This window comes from Pristiophorus japonicus, chromosome 1 (assembly GCF_044704955.1).
Source record: "Pristiophorus japonicus isolate sPriJap1 chromosome 1, sPriJap1.hap1, whole genome shotgun sequence".
NCBI classification, from domain to species: domain Eukaryota; kingdom Metazoa; phylum Chordata; class Chondrichthyes; family Pristiophoridae; genus Pristiophorus; species Pristiophorus japonicus.
In genome coordinates this window covers 291,819,533-291,838,255 of record NC_091977.1, presented here as the reverse complement: position 1 = coordinate 291,838,255, position 18,723 = coordinate 291,819,533, and the positions used below count along the sequence as shown (strand labels likewise).

The 18,723-nt window shown below is 44.9% G+C and overlaps 1 protein-coding gene across 3 annotated transcripts in view; it reads right to left on the bottom strand.

The window, feature by feature from the left end:
• The window catches only part of rttn (rotatin), a 422,229-nt gene that overhangs the window by 156,782 nt on the left and 246,724 nt on the right, over positions 1-18,723 (bottom strand). For all 3 annotated transcript variants that reach the window (XM_070888469.1, XM_070888467.1, XM_070888468.1), the window contains exons 37-38: positions 5,627-5,717; positions 2,646-2,799 (exon numbers count right to left, since the gene is read on the bottom strand). In XM_070888469.1, the coding sequence (XP_070744570.1) occupies positions 2,646-2,799; positions 5,627-5,717 (245 nt within the window). The remainder of the gene's footprint in view (positions 1-2,645; positions 2,800-5,626; positions 5,718-18,723) is intronic.

The following is an 18,723-nucleotide window of genomic DNA, read 5'->3' as shown; positions in this document are numbered from 1 at the left end:
TTTTTTGTTTGCTGGCAACGTTTGACATTCTTAGTTAAAATGAATTATAAAAATCTAGCAAGCTAAACAGTATTATTGATTTAAGACTAAAAGCAATTTTCCTGCTACATTTATCCATGGCACCACGGAAGATAAACAATCACAAGAGAAACTGAAATATCCTCGACTAAGATTCCATACTAAAATGCGAAGATGTTTAAAGTGCAGGTAAGTAGATTGGCCTATATAACAAGTCACTGCACTCCAAAAATAAATTCATTGCGTAAAGCACATCGAAATCTTCCAGTGTGAAAAGGGTTTTATAAATACAAGTCTCCTATTTTTAAATTTATGGGTACGGTAGCTTAGTGGTTATGTCACTAGACTGTGGAGGAAGAGCATCCGGGAGGGCACTGAGCACCTCGAGTCTCGTTGCTGAGAGCATGCAGAAAGCAAGCGCAGGCAGCAGAAGGAGCGTGAGGCAAACCAGTCCCACCCACCCTTTCCTTCAACTACTGTCTGTCCAACCTGTAACAGACACTGTAATTCCCGTATTGAACTGTTCAGTCACCTAAGAACTCACTTTTAGAGTGGAAGCAAGTCTTCCTCGATTTCGAGGGACTGCCTACGATGATGAGTAATCCAGAGGCCTGGACTAATAATCCACAGATATGAATTCAAATCCCACCTCGACAGCTAGGGAATGTCCTTTAGGGAAGGAAATCCGCTGCCCTTACTCGATCTAGCCTAAATGTGACTCCAGATCCACAACAATGTGGTTGATTCTTAACTGCCCTCTGAAATGGTGGCTCACCACCTCCTTCTCTAGGGCAAATAGGAATAGACAATAAATGCTGGCCTTGCCCACATCCCGTGAACGAATATATTAAAAAAAAATTCTTAATTCGTATCAAAAGTAATCAGTTATTCCACAGGAGTAATTCTACGTTTCTGATACATTGAAGCTATTTTGTTTGCTTGGGTTTGAGGTGTTCAAATTCAAATGATGGTGGCAGCTACTCCTGCTTAGCATATGTGAATCTGTTCGACAATTCATTGTTGCACAAGTATGAAGGAGCATGGGTGAGAACTTTGCTATCATAACCATAAAGGTACTTCCCCAGCATCGAAGCACTGACCACACTCGACCAGCTCCGTTGGGCGGGCCACATTGTCCGCATGCCTGACAAGACTCCCAAAGCAAGCACTCTGCTCAGAACTCCTAAATGGCAAGCGGGCCCCAGGTGGGCAGAGGAAATGTTTCAAGGACACCCTCAAAGCCTCCTTGATAAAGTGCAACATCCCCACCGACACCTGGGAATCCCTGGCCAAAGTGGAGGAAGAGCATCTGGGAGGGTGCTGAGCACTGCGAACCTTGTCTGCGAGAGCATACAGAAAACAAGCGCAGGCAGCGGAAGGAGCGTGTGGGAAAACAGACTCCCCGCCCACCCTTTCCTTCAACGATTGTCTGTCCCATCTGTGACAGAGACTGTAATTCCCGTATTGGATTTTACAGCCATCTGAGAACTCACTTTTAGAGTGGAAGCAAGTCTTCCTCGATTTTGAGGGACTGTCTATGATGAAAGATACTCAAGACAAAAGTTAATTGTGTCAGGCAGGCAGAAACACAACAGAGGCAGATTTTGCTGTGTAAAAATAACCACAATGATCTGCAACTTCAATCCCAACGCAGGTAGGAAGGTTGTTGAACTTCTTCATTCAGCACAAAGTCTGATCACTCTCTCTGCCCAATGAGGAATGAAAGGCTTGCACGCCTGGCAGTCGGCCAGCCTGTCAATCCAGTTGGCTGCTGGGCAGGAAACAAAAAAGAAAACAATTATAATGAAGTCCTATGGTTAAATTTGGCAGGATATCTGCAACCCCGGTCTTGGCGGGTTTCCTGGCACTATCCTACATCATCCCCCTAAATATCAGAGCCATGGTGTCAGTTTTATCTTGTTGGGAGAAGCTTTTCATTTCTAGTTTTACCATAGCCCACTTTTTTCAAAGATACCAATGGACAGAGCATTTAGACAAAAAAATAAAGGTCCTTATAAGAATTCAATTACCTTTTTATATTGGAGCCGAGCAAAATTTGCTGAAATTTTAAATGGCTCAAATTTTAAATTCTCAAATTAATGTTTAAATCCCTTTAAAGCCTCATTTCTGTAAACTCCTCTAACCCTTAAATCCCCATCTGAACTCTCCATTATTCCTACTCGGGCCTTTTGTGCATCCCCCCTTCCATTCACCCCATTATTGGTGGGCGTGCGCTCAGCCTTTTAGGCCACATGCTCTGAAATTCGCTCCCTAAAACCCTCCATCTCACCAACTCGTTCTCCTTCTTTAAGGCCCTCCTTAAAACACACTGCCCTTCCTAATATCTCCTTTGGCTCAACAGCCATTTTGTGATTACAATCTCAGTGTACCATTTCAGGACGTTTTTTTCTATGTTAAAGACATGAGATAAATGCAAGTTGCTATTGTTGAAATAACTATGATGAAAAATCAAGGGTACTTTCCAGACTAAATAACTTCCTCACAGTTGAATCTAATATAATTTTCTCTCACAAAAATGAGCAGGAAAACCCATGCACTTATTTTACAATAAGTGCAAAAAATATGGGCACTACACAGAGGAAAGAGGAAAAATTTAAGTATATTACCAAAATAGTCCTTGCATCGTATACAAAGCACTGTGAATATATTTGACAGCAATGGCTTTAACAAGTCATCCAGGGTTATGTGCTCTGGATGCAAGATCAAACACGGCTGGATTAGTCCAGAAAGAGAGGACAGATACTGAAGATGACTCAAAACCTGCAGAGAAAAACAATTATTATATACACTGCACAACAAAATCTCAGCGTTAGACATCAACTTAAAAATTCCACAGTGGAAACAGAGAATCTACTGTACACCTGTGGTAAATCTAGCATGGGTCGGACATTCAAATTGTTTCTTTGTGCACAAATTCATGGGATAACGTACAAGTGGTGGAACTTGGTAAACTGTGAAAGATCATGCATTATTTATGCAAGATACAAGAACAGAAATGTGCTAATTTGAAACATTTCCACGTTGACCAAACTATAATGCATAATTTTCAGACTTTGCGCATTCATTTGAATGATCAGAAAATCATGCACAGCATATGGCCAAATTTCCAATCTGCATCCCCTGCCGGAAACACAAAGATAGACTCTCTCAGAACCAAGCCAAACGTCAGAGCAGGAATTCTTACTTTGCTTTGCTCCAGACTTAGGTCAGGTCCTAACTTTGGATTTATACTGCATAAGGTTAGCACTGGTGGAAAGAAGAAATTACTTTGTACCGATGCTGATGTTGGATAAGTGTAAGGGCAACCATAATTTAGAGATTTCGATCGGTTAAGCAAATGGGCTAAGGATGGAATACAATGTCGGAAAATGTGAGGTCATCCACCTTGGGAAAAAAAAACAGTGAAAGGGAATATTATTTGAATGGAGAGAAATTACAACATGCTGCGGTGCAGAGGGACCTGGGGGTCCTTGTGAATGAATCCCAAAAAGTTAGTTTGCAGGTGCAGCAGGTAATCAGGAAGGCGAATGGAATGTTGGCCTTCATTGCGAGAGGGATGGAGTACAAAAGCAGGGAGGTCCTGCTTCAACTGTACAGGGTATTGGTGAGGCCGCTCCTGGAGTACTGCGTGCAGTTTTGGTCACCTTACTTAAGGAAGGATATACTAGCCTTCGAGGGGGTACAGAGACGATTAACTAGGCTGATTCCGGAGATGAGGGGGTTACCTTATGATGGTAGACTGAGTAGACTGGGTCTTTACTCGTTGGAGTTCAGAAGGATGAGGGGTGATCTTATAGAAACATTTAAAATAATGAAAGGGATAGACAAGATAGAGGCAGAGAGGTTGTTTCCACTGGTCGGGGAGACTAGAACTAGGGGGCACAGCCTCAAAATACGGGGGAGCCAATTTAAAACAGAGTGGAGAAGGAATTTCTTCTCCCAGACTGTTGTGAATCTGTGGAATTCTCTGCCCAAGGAAGCAGTTGAGGCTAGCTCACTGAATGAATTCAAATCACAGATAGATTTTTAACTAATAAGGAAATTAAGGGTTACGGGGAGCGGGCGGGCAAGTGGAGCTGAGTCCATGGCCAGATCAGCCATGATCTTGTTAAATGGCGGAACAGGCTCGAGGGGCTGGATGGCCTACTCCTGTTCCTAATTCTTATGTTCTTATGCTTATGTTCTTATGTAAATGCATGAAGCTAGAGGTTTATAATATTAGGGTGACACAGGTTTGAATGTTGCATTTCAGCTTGGATCATGACTTATGCTGTGAATGTTGTTGGGTGAAAATGAAATAGTTGAGAAGCAGGAAGTTAAAGGGAACGGTAAAGGATTGAGGAGGAAGACAGAGATGCTGCTGTCACCACAAAACCGGAATGGGAGTGGTCAGGTCCCATGCTGCAGGAGGTCAAGGAAACATTGATCAGGAATATGACAGAGTATTTTGGGGAGTAGTACAAAACAAAAACTATCAATTTTGCAACGGACCTCAGGCAAATGTGTTTCTACTCAAGAGTGGAACTTTGGTTGGCATTTGTTAGCCACCAAAAGAAAGATGATGAGATATGGAGACTGTTATACTAAGTAATAATGGTCTAGATCAGGGATTCTCAAACATTATGCTTCCAAGGCACCCCTTCTGTGTTATAAAAATTCCACAGAACCTCTGAAGCACAATACAAGTATTTTTCTGCATAAAAACGTTATACAATTAAGCATATATATTTATTATTTTTGTTTTAATGTGAAACTTGTTGGCTCGTGAGAACTAAATATCGCGATAAGGCTGGAGTCACACCAGAGCCCGATTATTATGGCCCTTGTCACAGGCCGAGAAACGGGAACGTCTCTTTCAGCTCCCCTTTCACCCCCTCCAAGGCCACATGGCGAGCACACACTCTCCATTGATGGTGCTCCTCCCGGTTTCAAACACCAGGAGAAAAAAAAAAGTCTCGTCACGAGCGGCTTCCAACCAACACAGGGCAGCTCCGCACGAGCAAAAGAAACAGGTTGAGAGGAAGGCATGCGCAACCTCGGCCCATGCAACGCCGAACTCGCGGAATTTCCCCATCTCCAACTCAGGTTTTAATCCCTCGGAAGAGAAGTTAGAACTCCCACTATTTTATTCAATAGTTAAAAGCGGTCAGTAGTTTATGAATGTGGAAGTGACTAGGGCTGGATCAAAAAAAAAGCTACCGAGATAAATACTGCTGTAAAGGTCAATGACACGCAAAGGAACTTGTCCAACCTTCGAAACGGTGTCCAACAAGTATCTGAATTGACTGGGCATGCACAGTCTTTGCATCACTGAGACTATTCTACTCTTCTCAATATACAGGGGAGACTACTGATGTTTATGGCATAGTGATGGGACAAACCAACTGGCGGACCCCCTGAAATCTTCTCCAGGAAGCCAAGGGGCTGCGGACCCCCGGCGTAGATTGTGGACTTGGTCAGATGACGAGTCTGCCTCTTGGATGACTGCTGTAAGTTGAAGTAGTGTCAGTAGTAGAAATTCAATTTTAATACAAGGATCTTTCTTCATATGAATATCAATGATCTAAACTGTATATATTATACTGACCTGAGCTTTAATATCCTGGTTGTGATTCGGGCGAGTCAGTGGTGCTCCCAGCTCCCACAAGTACCGCTCCAGTAAACCAGTGTTTACCAAACTTTAACAAAACAAAGGCATGAAAAATTATATTGCATTTAAAAACAATTTAGAGCAGTTTAGTGGAAGCATTTATATTTCCAATATATATGAATTCCATAACATCCAATAATGTCCCAACTTGCCCAAAATATTTTAATTCCAGGCAAGTTTTCACCTCAAATAAAAATCACCAAAATGTTTTATGCTCCTCATCTACTATGAACGTATTTCAGCTCAAAATCATGTAATGTTACCCTTAAGTATGCATTTCATCAGATTACAGCTGTTTAAAGATTCCTGGTAAAACATCACATGCACAAAGATATTTACACAAAAGCAACAAAAACTAAGAGCTATTCAACATGTTCTCAAATACAGAATTTGTTGTATTTCTGGTATACTGCATGATTAATTGAATATATTTATACCAGAGAGTTGAATGGCTAATAAAATACCTTGTTATATAATATGCCAGCATAGAAATAACAGACTTAAGCTAAATAAAAATATGCAATTCGGGAAGCAAATGGCATGTTAGCCTTTATTACAAAAGGATTGGAGTACAAGGGTAAAAAGGTCTTACTGCATTAGTGAGACCACACCTCGAATACAGTGTATAGTTTTGGACTGCTTACCTAAGGAAGAATATACTTGCCTTAGAGGGAGTGCAACAAAGGTTCAATAGACTGATTCCTGGGGGGATTGTCCTATGAGGAGAGACTGAGTAGACTAGGCCTATATTCCCTAGATAAATGAGAGGTTATCTCATTGAATTGTATAAAATTCAAGGGCTTGACAGGGTAGATCCTGGGAAGATGTTTCCCCTGGCTGGGAATTTAAAACTAGGGGGTCACAGTCTCAGGATAAGGGCTCAGCCATTTTGGATTGAGACGAGGAGAAATGTCTTCACTCTAAAAGGATGTGAATGTTTAGAATTATCTACCCCAGAGGGCTGTGGAAGCTCAGTCGTTAAGTATATTCAAGACAGAGATCAATAGATTTTTTGATATTAAGGGAATCAAGGGATATAGGAATAGTGCGGGGAGGTGGAGCTGAGGTAGAAGATCAGCCATGATCTTACTCAATGGTGGAGTAGGCTTTAAGGGCCAAATGGCCTACTCCTGCTCCTATTATGTTCTTATCTCTTGTGGCTTTTGCTCATGACCAAAATTTAACAAGTTTAAAAAAATATTTTCCTGCAACCGTCTCCCTCCATGTTCCCACTAACTCTTTCTATATCTCACTCCCCATCTGTCTGCTCACACTCTCGATGTATAGGTCGCTTGTCGTTACCTGTTTGTTTATCTTCAACTCCTTTTCTCATTTATTCCTGTCTCACCTCTTTTTGGTATGTTTCTCACACTGTGTAATGCCTCGCATTGACTTTTTCCCCCACAGTCCCTCTCTTTATAAGTTCTTTATCTAGCTTTTTCTCTTAATCTAGTACCTCATGTGACACTCAAAGCTGGAAACAATGAAGTGTGTGGTCTAATTCTGGATTTCACTCCAGCTCCAAGTAGAAATAGATGGGATATTCACTTGAAAGCATGGTCATTGCTGTTATGCATCCTATTCAATGTCTAATGATGTGCTGGATGGCACCATTGAATCAATGACATTTTAGTACACAGAGTGCATTTGACCCATTGTCCCATGCCAGTGCAACCTACTGTACTCTTCTTTCCCTCCACTTGCTTGGGAATCTAGTGCATTCTACTCACTATCTTCAATTACTGGCTAACTGGTGAAATATGGTGGCGGGTGAACCTCTATGCAGTATAATGACAAGATGAGAAATCGAATGTATCAATTAGAAGATACACCGGGCATCAAGCTCAACTAGTAACTCCCATCAGTAACTAGAGGTTCTTGTGGATGCCAGCTTTAGATTGAAAATTGTTCTTTGAGACCACACTGCAAAGGGGAAAATTATGTCCTGCTCTTACTTGTTTTTCTTCAATGACAGCAAAGTCCCAATGTAGGTTAAAACTGTGGAGTGCAAGATGTGTGTCTTTCATGCTTTAGAGCCACTAAGTATGCAAAGGAAAAGCTTCCTTCAGCCCACATGCAAGATCCAAAATTAAAGTGTGAAGTGCAATTGTGGCAGGAAACCATTGCATGGAAGGAGGGTTCTGCCTTACAATGCCACTCAGTATCTGGAGGTGCAGCCATGACTTGGTCAAATCCCTTCATGCAAGAACCTTGATTAAGCAACTGAAGATAAGCAAGTCTAGGATACGGCATTCTGCTTGTTTTGTAAGGGTTCAACATGCTGAAGGCAGATGTCTTCCATAGCTAATGAGGAATCTCAGAGCTGAATGACAGCGACTGTTAAATGAAGACAGTATGAGAACACCAAAGTTCAGTGATTACCAAGGTTGGGTTTCAGAGAAAACAGCAGTTGTTGTTGAAAGCCTACTCCTCCAATCTGTGGAACTGTTCAGAAATAGAAGTTAATTTTACAAATTTGCATTTCTGGCATACAGTTAAAAGTAATGAATGGAAAATTGTGGGAACAACTACCTAAATTCCAGATATTAGGAAGTGAAGCCGGAACACAAATTCATCAAATTACCCCAAGGATGTACATTTCCATGGCTTGCACCATGCACTTTAGAGGGAATTCTTGGCACCTTTTCTCTGCCTAGAAAGGGCTCCAACCTATGCTGATCTGTTGCCAAAATGACCAAGTGACCATTTTCCTTCAGTAGCTGCAAAGCTAAGTTGGAAATCTGTGAGCTTGAGGTTGCTCTGAGATGTCTTGACTGCAAATAGAAAATTGGAACCAAGTCAAACTTCTGCGGCAAACCCGGTAATCTGATACTTGAGCTACATCGCAGTACTCTAGCCAATTATCGATGATTGGGCAGACATCTTAGTATATTAATAGGACTCATCATTGGAGCGTAGGATTCTTCGGAGTTGGCTTCAGAGAATCATTTAAGCAAATGCCCTAATAGGACACTCATAACTGGATAAGCTGCATAAAGCTCAACAGTGCTTTGTACAGGGCAAGGTTAGAAGTTTTGGTTGGATGAGCTCATGTAATATGCCTGTGCGTAATTGTAAGACCTGTAGCCTTGGCTCTTGCCAGTCTATTCTAGGTTCTCTCGGCTTGTTTAGGTACTTGGGGTGTATTCCTACAGGGACAGAGTGTGCACTATACATCAGGCAATCAGAAAATCTACATCAATTTCTCAGCTGTTTCCTTTGGAGTGTGGTGATGTGGGTGTCCATGCATGGGACGTCCAACCAGCTGACAAATATTTTCTTTGCAGACTTCTAGTTTTTTTCGTTCACCTCCATAGAGACATAGAGCCAGAGTTGGGCTCCTGCCCTCAGATAGCCCCAGCCAACATCTTGTTTCTATTTGAGTATCAAGCCACAGCTCGGGCACAGTCAAAGTAGGCCGAATGGCTTCCTTCTGTGCTGCATCATTCTATGATTCTTCTCTTGGGTGCTAGCCTAATCTCCAAGCTCTCTTTGGAAGAATCTGATCATCACAGAATCATACAGAGCCCAAGTAGGAGTGAGCTACATGGCTGGAGAGGAATGTTTACATTTTATATGCTATTAACCAGACAAAACCACACAATATGTTGACAATATCTGAAGATGTGACAGAAGGAAGAGCACATCAAATTTCTTTGAAAAACCCCAATGTAACATTTGTGACTTATATATTTAGAATATGAAAATTATTTTATGGATGAGTATTGAATATAGGTTATAACTCCAACTATATTTGCCAGAATTTCACAGAATAATTAAATGACTCACTATGCAAACAAGAGTGATTACATCAAAACTCAGGTTAGATTTTCACTTTGCAATAGCTTCAGAGTATCTTTTTTGTTCTTGTTAAATGTATGTGCTTTTCGTTTCAATGGGTAATTTTTATTCACTAGCATGCATCGAGAGCCAGCAACCGCTGCTCACTTGGATGCTACAGCATTTTTGAATTATTGCACAACACCCATAGCAAAGAATTGATATATGTAATCACATATTCCAGTATATAGCACTTTTCTAAACCAGCATTTTTCTGTCTCTTAAATAGAGGGCTCCTCTCTGATTGTCAGGCAGTGCATTAAGGATTCATGACACACTAGGGGCTCAATTTTCCTCAATGCCGTTTTTTGGCACATTTCAAGAGTTACGCCCGTTTTCTTTGGCCCCGACCACTACAACAAAAAAAACATGATTTTTGAAATTGTCGCCGCACAGCTGGTCCTTTAGCTTCGGGGGGGGGGGGGCTGGTGGAGCCTAAAGTCTGTGCCAAACAAAGGACGCCGTCGTGCTCTGGGTTCAGGTAGTTGCAGGGTTTCCTTTTTGTCCTCCTGCTCCTCCTCATCATCAGCCACTCTCAACTCAGGTGGGTCTTCCACTATCAGCTGCTGCCTCCTGACGGCTAATTATGCGGCACACAACAGTGAAGTGACCGACAATCTCAGGGGAGTATAGCAAGTAGCCTCCGGAATGGTCCAGGCATCGGAAACACTGCTTCAAGATGCCAATGGTCCTCTCTATTATGCTGCGCATCGCAATGTGCGACAAGTTGTATTCCTGGTCAGCTTCCGTCTGCGTTACGCGTAAGGGCGTCATGAGCCAGGTGACGAGGCTGTACCCTTTGTCCCCCAGGTACCAGCTCTGCCCTTCTGGCTGCTGCTGAAACATGGCAGATATAGTGCTCTCGTGTAGGATGAACGCATCATGGATGCTCCCAGGGTATCTTGCATCAACTGCCATGGTGCAATGCACGTCGTCACAGACGAGCTGCACATTCACGGAGTGGAAGCCTTTTCTGTTCCTGTACATCTCGGAATCGTCCAAAGGTTCTTGCAAGGCGATGTGGTACAGTCAATGCATCCCTGTACCTTTGGGAAGCCAGCAATCCTGGAGAAGCCCACAGCTCTGTCAAGCATTGCCTGGGACAGTGATGGGGAACTTTATGTCGGCATTCCTCAGGGCATATAGTGCAGGAGTCACCTGCCAAATGCAGATATGTGTTGCATGTTGAGAATGGTGCACACATCCTCAGTTATGGCCTGGAATGATCCAGATGCATAAAATGAAAGTGCAGCTGTAACCTTTACTTCAACTGACAAAGCAGTCATCCTTACGCTTCTAGGGTGCAGGTCTGCTTTTATTAACTCTCAGATCTCGGTTACAACTTCTTTGCGGAAACACAGCCTTCTTACAGTCTGCATCGATATGCCCGATGTGGGCAAGACCTCCTACCCATCATCCTATGTGCTCTGAGGTTCCTCAGGTGTTGATGCTATCAATCTTCTCCTCCGCAGCACCATAATGCAGAAGGCTTGCACGAGGTATGGCATTGTCAATATTGCCCCCATAATTTAATTGTAGCTTTGCAAGAAGCTCAAAACAGCAGGACAAAGCACGGGCATCTTCTTTCCTCTCTCTTTCTCCCCAAGGTGTGCAATAGGCTTGCTTAGAATGGGAAGCTAGGCATTCAATGAAGACATTTGGGGCAATGAAGTCCAATGCAATTCTTTTATTTTTGATGTTTTTCAAAGAACCACCCCACCATCAAACGTCATCATCAAACTACAGATCAGTGCCATCAAGTCGAGGGTCATATGGCTAGAAACAAAGAACTTGTATTTATATAGTGTATTTCGCTTCCAAAGGTCTTCACAGCTAATGAAATACTTTTGACGTGTAACAATTTTTGTAATGTAAGCAAACAATGTCAGCTAATTTACACACAGGCCTCACAAACAGCAATGATGTAAATGAGCAGTTAGTTAATCTGTTTTAGTGTTGTTCGTTGAGGGATAAATGTTGGCTAGGACACCAGAACACTCCTGCTCTTCTCTGAATAGTGTCTTTCACATCCAGCTGAACAGACAGGTCCAGGTTTAGCATCTCATTTGAAAGATGACACATCCGGTAATACAGTAGTCTTGCAGTATTGTATTGATGTGTCAGTCTAGAGTGTGTGTTCAAGTCCTCGTTTAGGGCCAGAAACCACACTGTGTCCGACACAGAGAAAAGAATATTAAAACTGTGCCAAAATGACATTATCTGCTTTGTTCCCAATGACTGTCACTGCCGTCAACTCAGAGTGTACATAGCAAAATCAAATCCCTAGGACTAAAAGAAATTGAAGCCAGTTGTGACACATGATTAGTCATCCTTCTGGCAGCAAACAGCGAGGATTGGGGCCACAGGTAGCTATTTGTACGCGATTACCAATGTGTTAATAAAAAAGTTGGAAGAAAGGAAGAACAACATGAATTCATGGTCTGAATCATGTCTTATAATGTTTGAGTCAATGTAAAGTATAATAATCTGTTTCTACGCTTCACAGAGCACATGTGGGAATGCATATCCATTAAAAGGACCAGTGTCTCTAATTAGAATGTCTAAACCTTTTTCACAGACAATTACTGCAGAACAAATACATAATAAAAACATTCTTTTGACAACAGCGAAACTTATATATTTAGCTCCTTCTCTGTTAATAACTTAGCTTAGACAACCTTCCTTAGTTCTTATCTTAATAGAAGGAGCCTAGCTTGTGAAAGGTGTCATTATGCTGCTCCTTAAGCAATGTGACTTTCTGGTCCCGGGCCTCCATGTGAATCAACTTCAGAGGCTGTAGCTGGAAAAACGTCTAGAGCTTGCAGCTGCAGCAGTACCAAACATGAAATTGATGAAACATAATTGCCACTTACATGTTAATAATAAATGAGAAGTTTTAAATGAATACAGGGTTCTGACTGTAATGAGAAAAAGAAATAGTACTGCTTCATATTAAAATGTTAACTTAGACACGAATTAAAGAACATTACGCTTCTAAGGAAAATATATATTATCTACTAAATTCACTAAATATATTCAAAAAGGAGTCAATTCACTAAATATATTCAAAAAGGAGTTAGATGTAGTCCTTACTACTAGGGGGAATCAAGGGTACGGCGAGAAAGCAGGAATGGGGTACTGAAGTTGCATGTTCAGCCATGAACTCATTGAATGGCGGTGCAGGCTCGAAGGGCCGAGTGGCCTACTCCTGCACCTATTTTCTATGTTTCTATCTACATATCTCTCGCCAATCACCCAGGCTTTGCACAGGGGTAAATCAATGCTATGAACAGCATTCAGGGCAAGCAGTTAGAAGGTGGGGGAATAAATAGACCTAGGCTGGGGATAGGGGAGGATGCAAAGGAGCGAGGAGTTGGAGGGGGGAGCTGGGGAAGGGGGGGAGGGGGGTAGGAGCTAGGGAAGGGGGTGGCAGGAGAAGGGGGGGCAGGAGCTGGGGAAAGGGGCGGCAGGAGTTGGTGAAGTGGGGGGGGGGGGGGGAGAAAGAGCTGGAGAATGGGTGGGGGGCAGGAGCTGGGGAAGGGGTGGGGGGCAGGAGCTGGGGAAGCGGGGGGGGGGGCAGGAGCTGGGGAAGGGGTGGGGGGCAGGAGCTGGGGAAGCGGGGGGGGGGCAGGAGCTGGGGAAGGGGGGCGGGCAGGAGCTGGGGAAGGGGGGCGGGCAGGAGCTGGGGAAGGGGGGCGGGCAGGAGCTGGGGAAGGGGGGCGGGCAGGAGCTGGGGAAGGGGGGGCGGGCAGGAGCTGGGGAAGGGGGGCGGGCAGGAGCTGGGGAAGGGGGGCGGGCAGGAGCTGGGGAAGGGGGGCGGGCAGGAGCTGGGGAAGGGGGGCGGGCAGGAGCTGGGGAAGGGGGGCGGGCAGGAGCTGGGGAAGGGGGGCGGGCAGGAGCTGGGGAAGGGGGGCGGGCAGGAGCTGGGGAAGGGGGGCGGGCAGGAGCTGGGGAAAGGGGGCGGGCAGGAGCTGGGGAAGGGGGGCGGGCAGGAGCTGGGGAAGGGGGGCGGGCAGGAGCTGGGGAAGGGGGGCGGGCAGGAGCTGGGGAAGGGGGGCGGGCAGGAGCTGGGGAAGGGGGGCGGGCAGGAGCTGGGGAAGGGGGGCGGGCAGGAGCTGGGGAAGGGGGGCGGGCAGGAGCTGGGGAAGGGGGGGCGGGCAGGAGCTGGGGAAGGGGGGGCGGGCAGGAGCTGGGGAAGGGGGGCGGGCAGGAGCTGGGGAAGGGGGGCGGGCAGGAGCTGGGGAAGGGGGGCGGGCAGGAGCTGGGGAAGGGGGGCGGGCAGGAGCTGGGGAAGGGGGGCGGGCAGGAGCTGGGGAAGGGGGGCGGGCAGGAGCTGGGGAAGGGGGGCGGGCAGGAGCTGGGGAAGGGGGGCGGGCAGGAGCTGGGGAAGGGGGGCGGGCAGGAGCTGGGGAAGGGGGGCGGGCAGGAGCTGGGGAAGGGGGGCGGGCAGGAGCTGGGGAAGGGGGGTGGGCAGGAGCTGGGGAAGGGGGGCGGGCAGGAGCTGGGGAAGGGGGGCGGGCAGGAGCTGGGGAAGGAGAAAGAGTGGCTAAAGTAAATGTTGGTACCTTAGAGGATGAGAATGGGGAATTAAGAATGAAGAACAGGGAAATGGCAGAGACTTTGAACAAATATTTTGTATTGGTCTTCACGATAGAAGACACTAAAAGCATCCCAACAGTGAATAATCAAGGGACTATAGGGAAGGAGGAACTTAATACAATCACTATCACTAAAGTAGTAGTACTCGGTAAAATAATGGGACTAAAGGCGGACAAGTCTCCTGGACCTGATGGCTTGCATCCTGGGGTCTTAAAAGAAGTAGCTTCAGATTTAGTGGATGCATTGGTTGTAAATCTACCAAAATTCCCTGGATTCTGGGGAGGACTCAGCAGATTAGAAAATCGCAAATCTAACACCATTCTTTAAAAAAAGGAGGCAGACAAAAAGCAGGAAACTATAGACCAGTTAGCCTAATATTTGTCGTTGGAAAAATGCTGGAGTCCATTATTAAGGAAACAGTAGCAGGGCATTTGGAAAAGCATGATTCAGTCAGGAAGAGTCAGCATGGTTTTATGAAGGGAAACCATGTTTGACAAATTTGCTGGAGTTCTTTGAGGATGTAATGACCAGAGTGGGTAAGGGGGTGAAACCAGTGGATGTGGTGTATTTGGATTTCCAGAAGGCATTCGATGAGGTTACTGCACAAGATAAAAGTTCACCGGGTTGGGGGTAATATATTAGCATGGATCGAGGATTGGCTAACTAACAGAAAACAGAGAGTCACGATAACTGAGTCATTTTCCAGTTGGCAAACAGCGACTAGTGGGCTGCCGCAGGGATCGATGCTGGTGCCTCAACTATTTACAATCTATATTAATGATTTGGATGAAGGGACTGAGTGTAATGTAACCAAGTTTGCTGATGTTACAAAGATGGCTGGGAAAGCTTATTGTGAGGACTCAAAAAATCTGCAAAGTGATATAGACAGGTTAAGTGAGTGGGCAAAAATTTGGCAGGTGACATATAGGGCCCAAGTTTCCACACGATAAAAAACGGGCGCCCCTCCGAGCTGGGCGCCCGTTTTTTGCGCCTAAAAAAAAACGCGCTATTCTCGAGCGCCCTGCAGCTCCTTGTCTGCCTGGCGCGGCGCCCACGGGGGCGGAGCCTAAACTCGCGACGATTTTGTAAGTGGGAGGGGGCGGGTACCATTTAAATTAGTTTTTTTCCTGCCGGCAACGCTGCGCGTTGGAGCGTTCGCGCACGCGCAGTGTGAAGGAATCATTGGCACTCGGCCATTTTTGTAGTTCTTTGTAGCCGTTTAACTTTTGAAAATTTTTTAATAAAAGCACATTGCCCTTCCATGATCAGCACTGAGGCTTCTTGCAGCAGTGAGAAGGTGCAGGAAGCCTCAGAAAGTTGAGGCAGCCGTTTCCTTCCTCACCCCTGCCCGCCGTTGGGAACGAACGGAACGGCTATCCCACCCCCCCCGCGGGAACGAACTGAACGGAACGGCTCCCCGCCCCCCCCTCCGCGGGAATGAACGGAACGGCTCACCCCCTCCCCCCCCCCGCGGGAACGAACGGAACGGAACTGCTCCCCCCCCGCGGGAACGAACGGAACGGCTCACCCCCTCCTCCCCCCCCCGCGGGAACGAACGGAACGGAACTGCTCCCCCCCGCGGGAACGAACGGAACGCCCCCCCCCCCCTCGGGAACGAACGGAACGGCTCCCCCCCCCTCCCCCCCTGCGGGAACGAACGGAATGGCTCCCCCCCTTCCCCCCCGGGAACGAACGCTGGCTGAAGCACTTTCACACAGGTAGGAAGATGGTTTATTTAATCTTTTCTTTGCTTATAAATGTTTATTCAGATTGGATTTATTTGTATAATATTTGTAGAAGTATAAATAAGGATTTATTATAGAATTTAATGACTTCCCTTCCCTCCCACCACCTCGTTCTGGACACCTAATTTGTAACCTGCGCCTGTTTTTTTAAATGTGTAGAACAGGTTTTTTCAGTTCTACAAAAATCTTCACTTGCTCCATTCTAAGTTAGTTTGGAGTACGTTTTCACTGTGGAAACTTTGAAATCAGGCGTCTGGCCAGACACGCCCCCTTTTGAAGAAAAAATTCTGTTCCAAAGTGGAACTGTTCTACCTGCCTAGAATTGCAGAAAAAAAAATGTGGAGAATTGCGATTTCTAAGATAGTCCTTTCTCCACCAGTTGCTCCTAAAAATCAGGCGCAAATCATGTGGAAACTTGGGCCCTATAATGTGGGAAAATGTAAGATTATCCACTTTGGCAGAAAAAATAGAAAAGCACATTATAATTTAAATGGAGAAAAATTGCTAAGTGCTGCACTACTGAGGAACCTGGGGGTCCTTGTTCTCGAAACACAAAAAGTGAGTATGCAGGTACAGCAAGTAATCAGGACGGCAAATGGAATTTTGGCCTTTATTGCAAGGGGGATGGAGTACAAAAGCAGATAAGTCCTGCTACAACTGTACAGGATATTGGTGAAGCCACACCTAGAGTACTGCGTATAGTTTCGGACTCCGTACTGAAGTAAGGATATACTTGCATTGGAGGCTGTTCAGAGAAGGTTCACTAGGTTGATTCCGGAGATGAGAGTGTTAACATATGAAGATAGGTTGAATAGGTTGGGCCTATACACATTGGAGTTCAGATCTTATTGAAACTTATAAGATAACGAGGGGACTTGACAAGGTGGATGCAGAGAGGATACGAGAAGGTGGATACAGAGGATATTTCCACTCATCAGGGAAACTAAAACTAGGGGCACAGTCTCAGAATAAGGGGCCGCCCATTTAAAACTGAGATGAGGAAGAATTTCTTCTCTGGGGATTGTAAACTTGTGGAATTCTCTGCCCCAGAGAGCTGTGGTGGCTGGGTCATTGAATATATTTAAGGCGGAGATACATGATCAATGTAACAGAGCTCGATTGCATTCATGAAATAGCCTTTGTTTTATCTGATCTTTGATATTATGCAAGGGAAATGCCAGGATATCTGTTTTTCGACTGGTAAATACAATAAACAGCTCAGCTTTGTTTCAAAAAAAGTAACCTACATAAGGAATTTAGAAAAAAATCTCTTAAATGTTACAACCCAGTGTTACTGTAATACCTGCCGAAACATTGCAGTGCTTGCACTCAGGAAATCTCTTTCCCTCTGGGGATGTCCAATGTCCGATTATCACAAGAGTAGAGGGTATGTTGATACCCTTCAGTATGGCAAATCAGCTAGCTGCCTATCAATTCTATCCAGATGAAAATAGTCAGTGACAGGGAGGGAAAAGTGATTTTAATCACAATGTCATCAAGGTTATGTGATAAATATACTATTTATTGGTGGGATAACAAGGCTAAATGCATATATTTCATATAGTATGTATAAAAATATAATCTTCTGAAAACAAGTGATCAATTACAGGTTTTATGACAAAGCAGTACAGTACAGGAGACATCTTTCACATCAAAAACTACATGTTAGGGATGTTGTTCGCAAGTTTAAACGAGCAATATGAACTGAGACACTTTAGAGGGAATTTTAATTTTCCTTGGTATCAGTGGGCAGCCACCCAATCTCCGACCCCCTCCTGCCTGCAAGCTAACACTTTCTGCCCATGAGAGGTGAGCAACTGACCGGCGGCATTGAAGTGAGGTCTAGCCATTAAAATCTGCCGGCCTCCAATGAAGACTCGCTTGCAGGATTGCCGTCTGCCCCCTTCGGTTTCCCGCCACAAGTTAAAATGTGTTAAGTTTTACCAGATGGTTTTCTCAGTTACTCAGAGGCTTCAGTCCGACATAAGAACATAAAAAATAGGAACAGGAGTAGGCCATACGGCCCCTCGAGCCTGCTCCACCATTCAATAAGATCATGGCTGATCTGATCATGGACTCAGCTCCACTTCCCCACCTGCTCCCCATAACTCCTTATCGCTCAAGAAACTGTCTATTTCTGTCTTAAATTTATTCAATGTCCCAGCCTCCACAGCTCTTCGAGACAGCAAATTCCAGATTTACAGCCCTCAGAAGAAATTACTCCTCATCTCTTTTAAATGGGCGGCCCCTTATTCTAAGATTATGCCCTCTAGTTCTGGTCTCCCCCATCAGTGGAAGCATCCTCTCTGCATCCACCTTGTCAAGCCCCCTCATAATCTTATACGTTCCGATAAGATCACCTCTCATTCTTCTGAACTCCAATGAGTAGAGGCCCAACCTACTCAACCTTTCCTCATAAGTCAACCCCCTCATCCTCAGAATCAACCTAGTGAACCTTCTCTGAACTGCCTCCAAAGCAAGTATATCCTTTCATAAATATGGAAACCAAAACTGCATGCAGTATTCCAGCTGTGGCCTCACCAATACCCTGTCCAACTGTAGCAAGGCTTCCCTGCTTTTATACTCCATCCCCTTTGCAATAAAGGCCAAGATACCATTGGCCTTCCTGATCACTTGCTGTACCTGCATACTATCCTTTTGTGTTTCATGCACAAGTACTCCCAGGTCCCGGCTGTTCTGCGGCACTTAGCAATCTTTCACCATTTAAATAATAACTTGCTCTTTGATTTTTTTCTGCCAAAGTGCATGACCTCACACTTTCCAACATTATACTCTATCTGCCAAATTTTTGCCCACTCTCTTAGCCTGTATGTCCTTTTGCAGATTTTT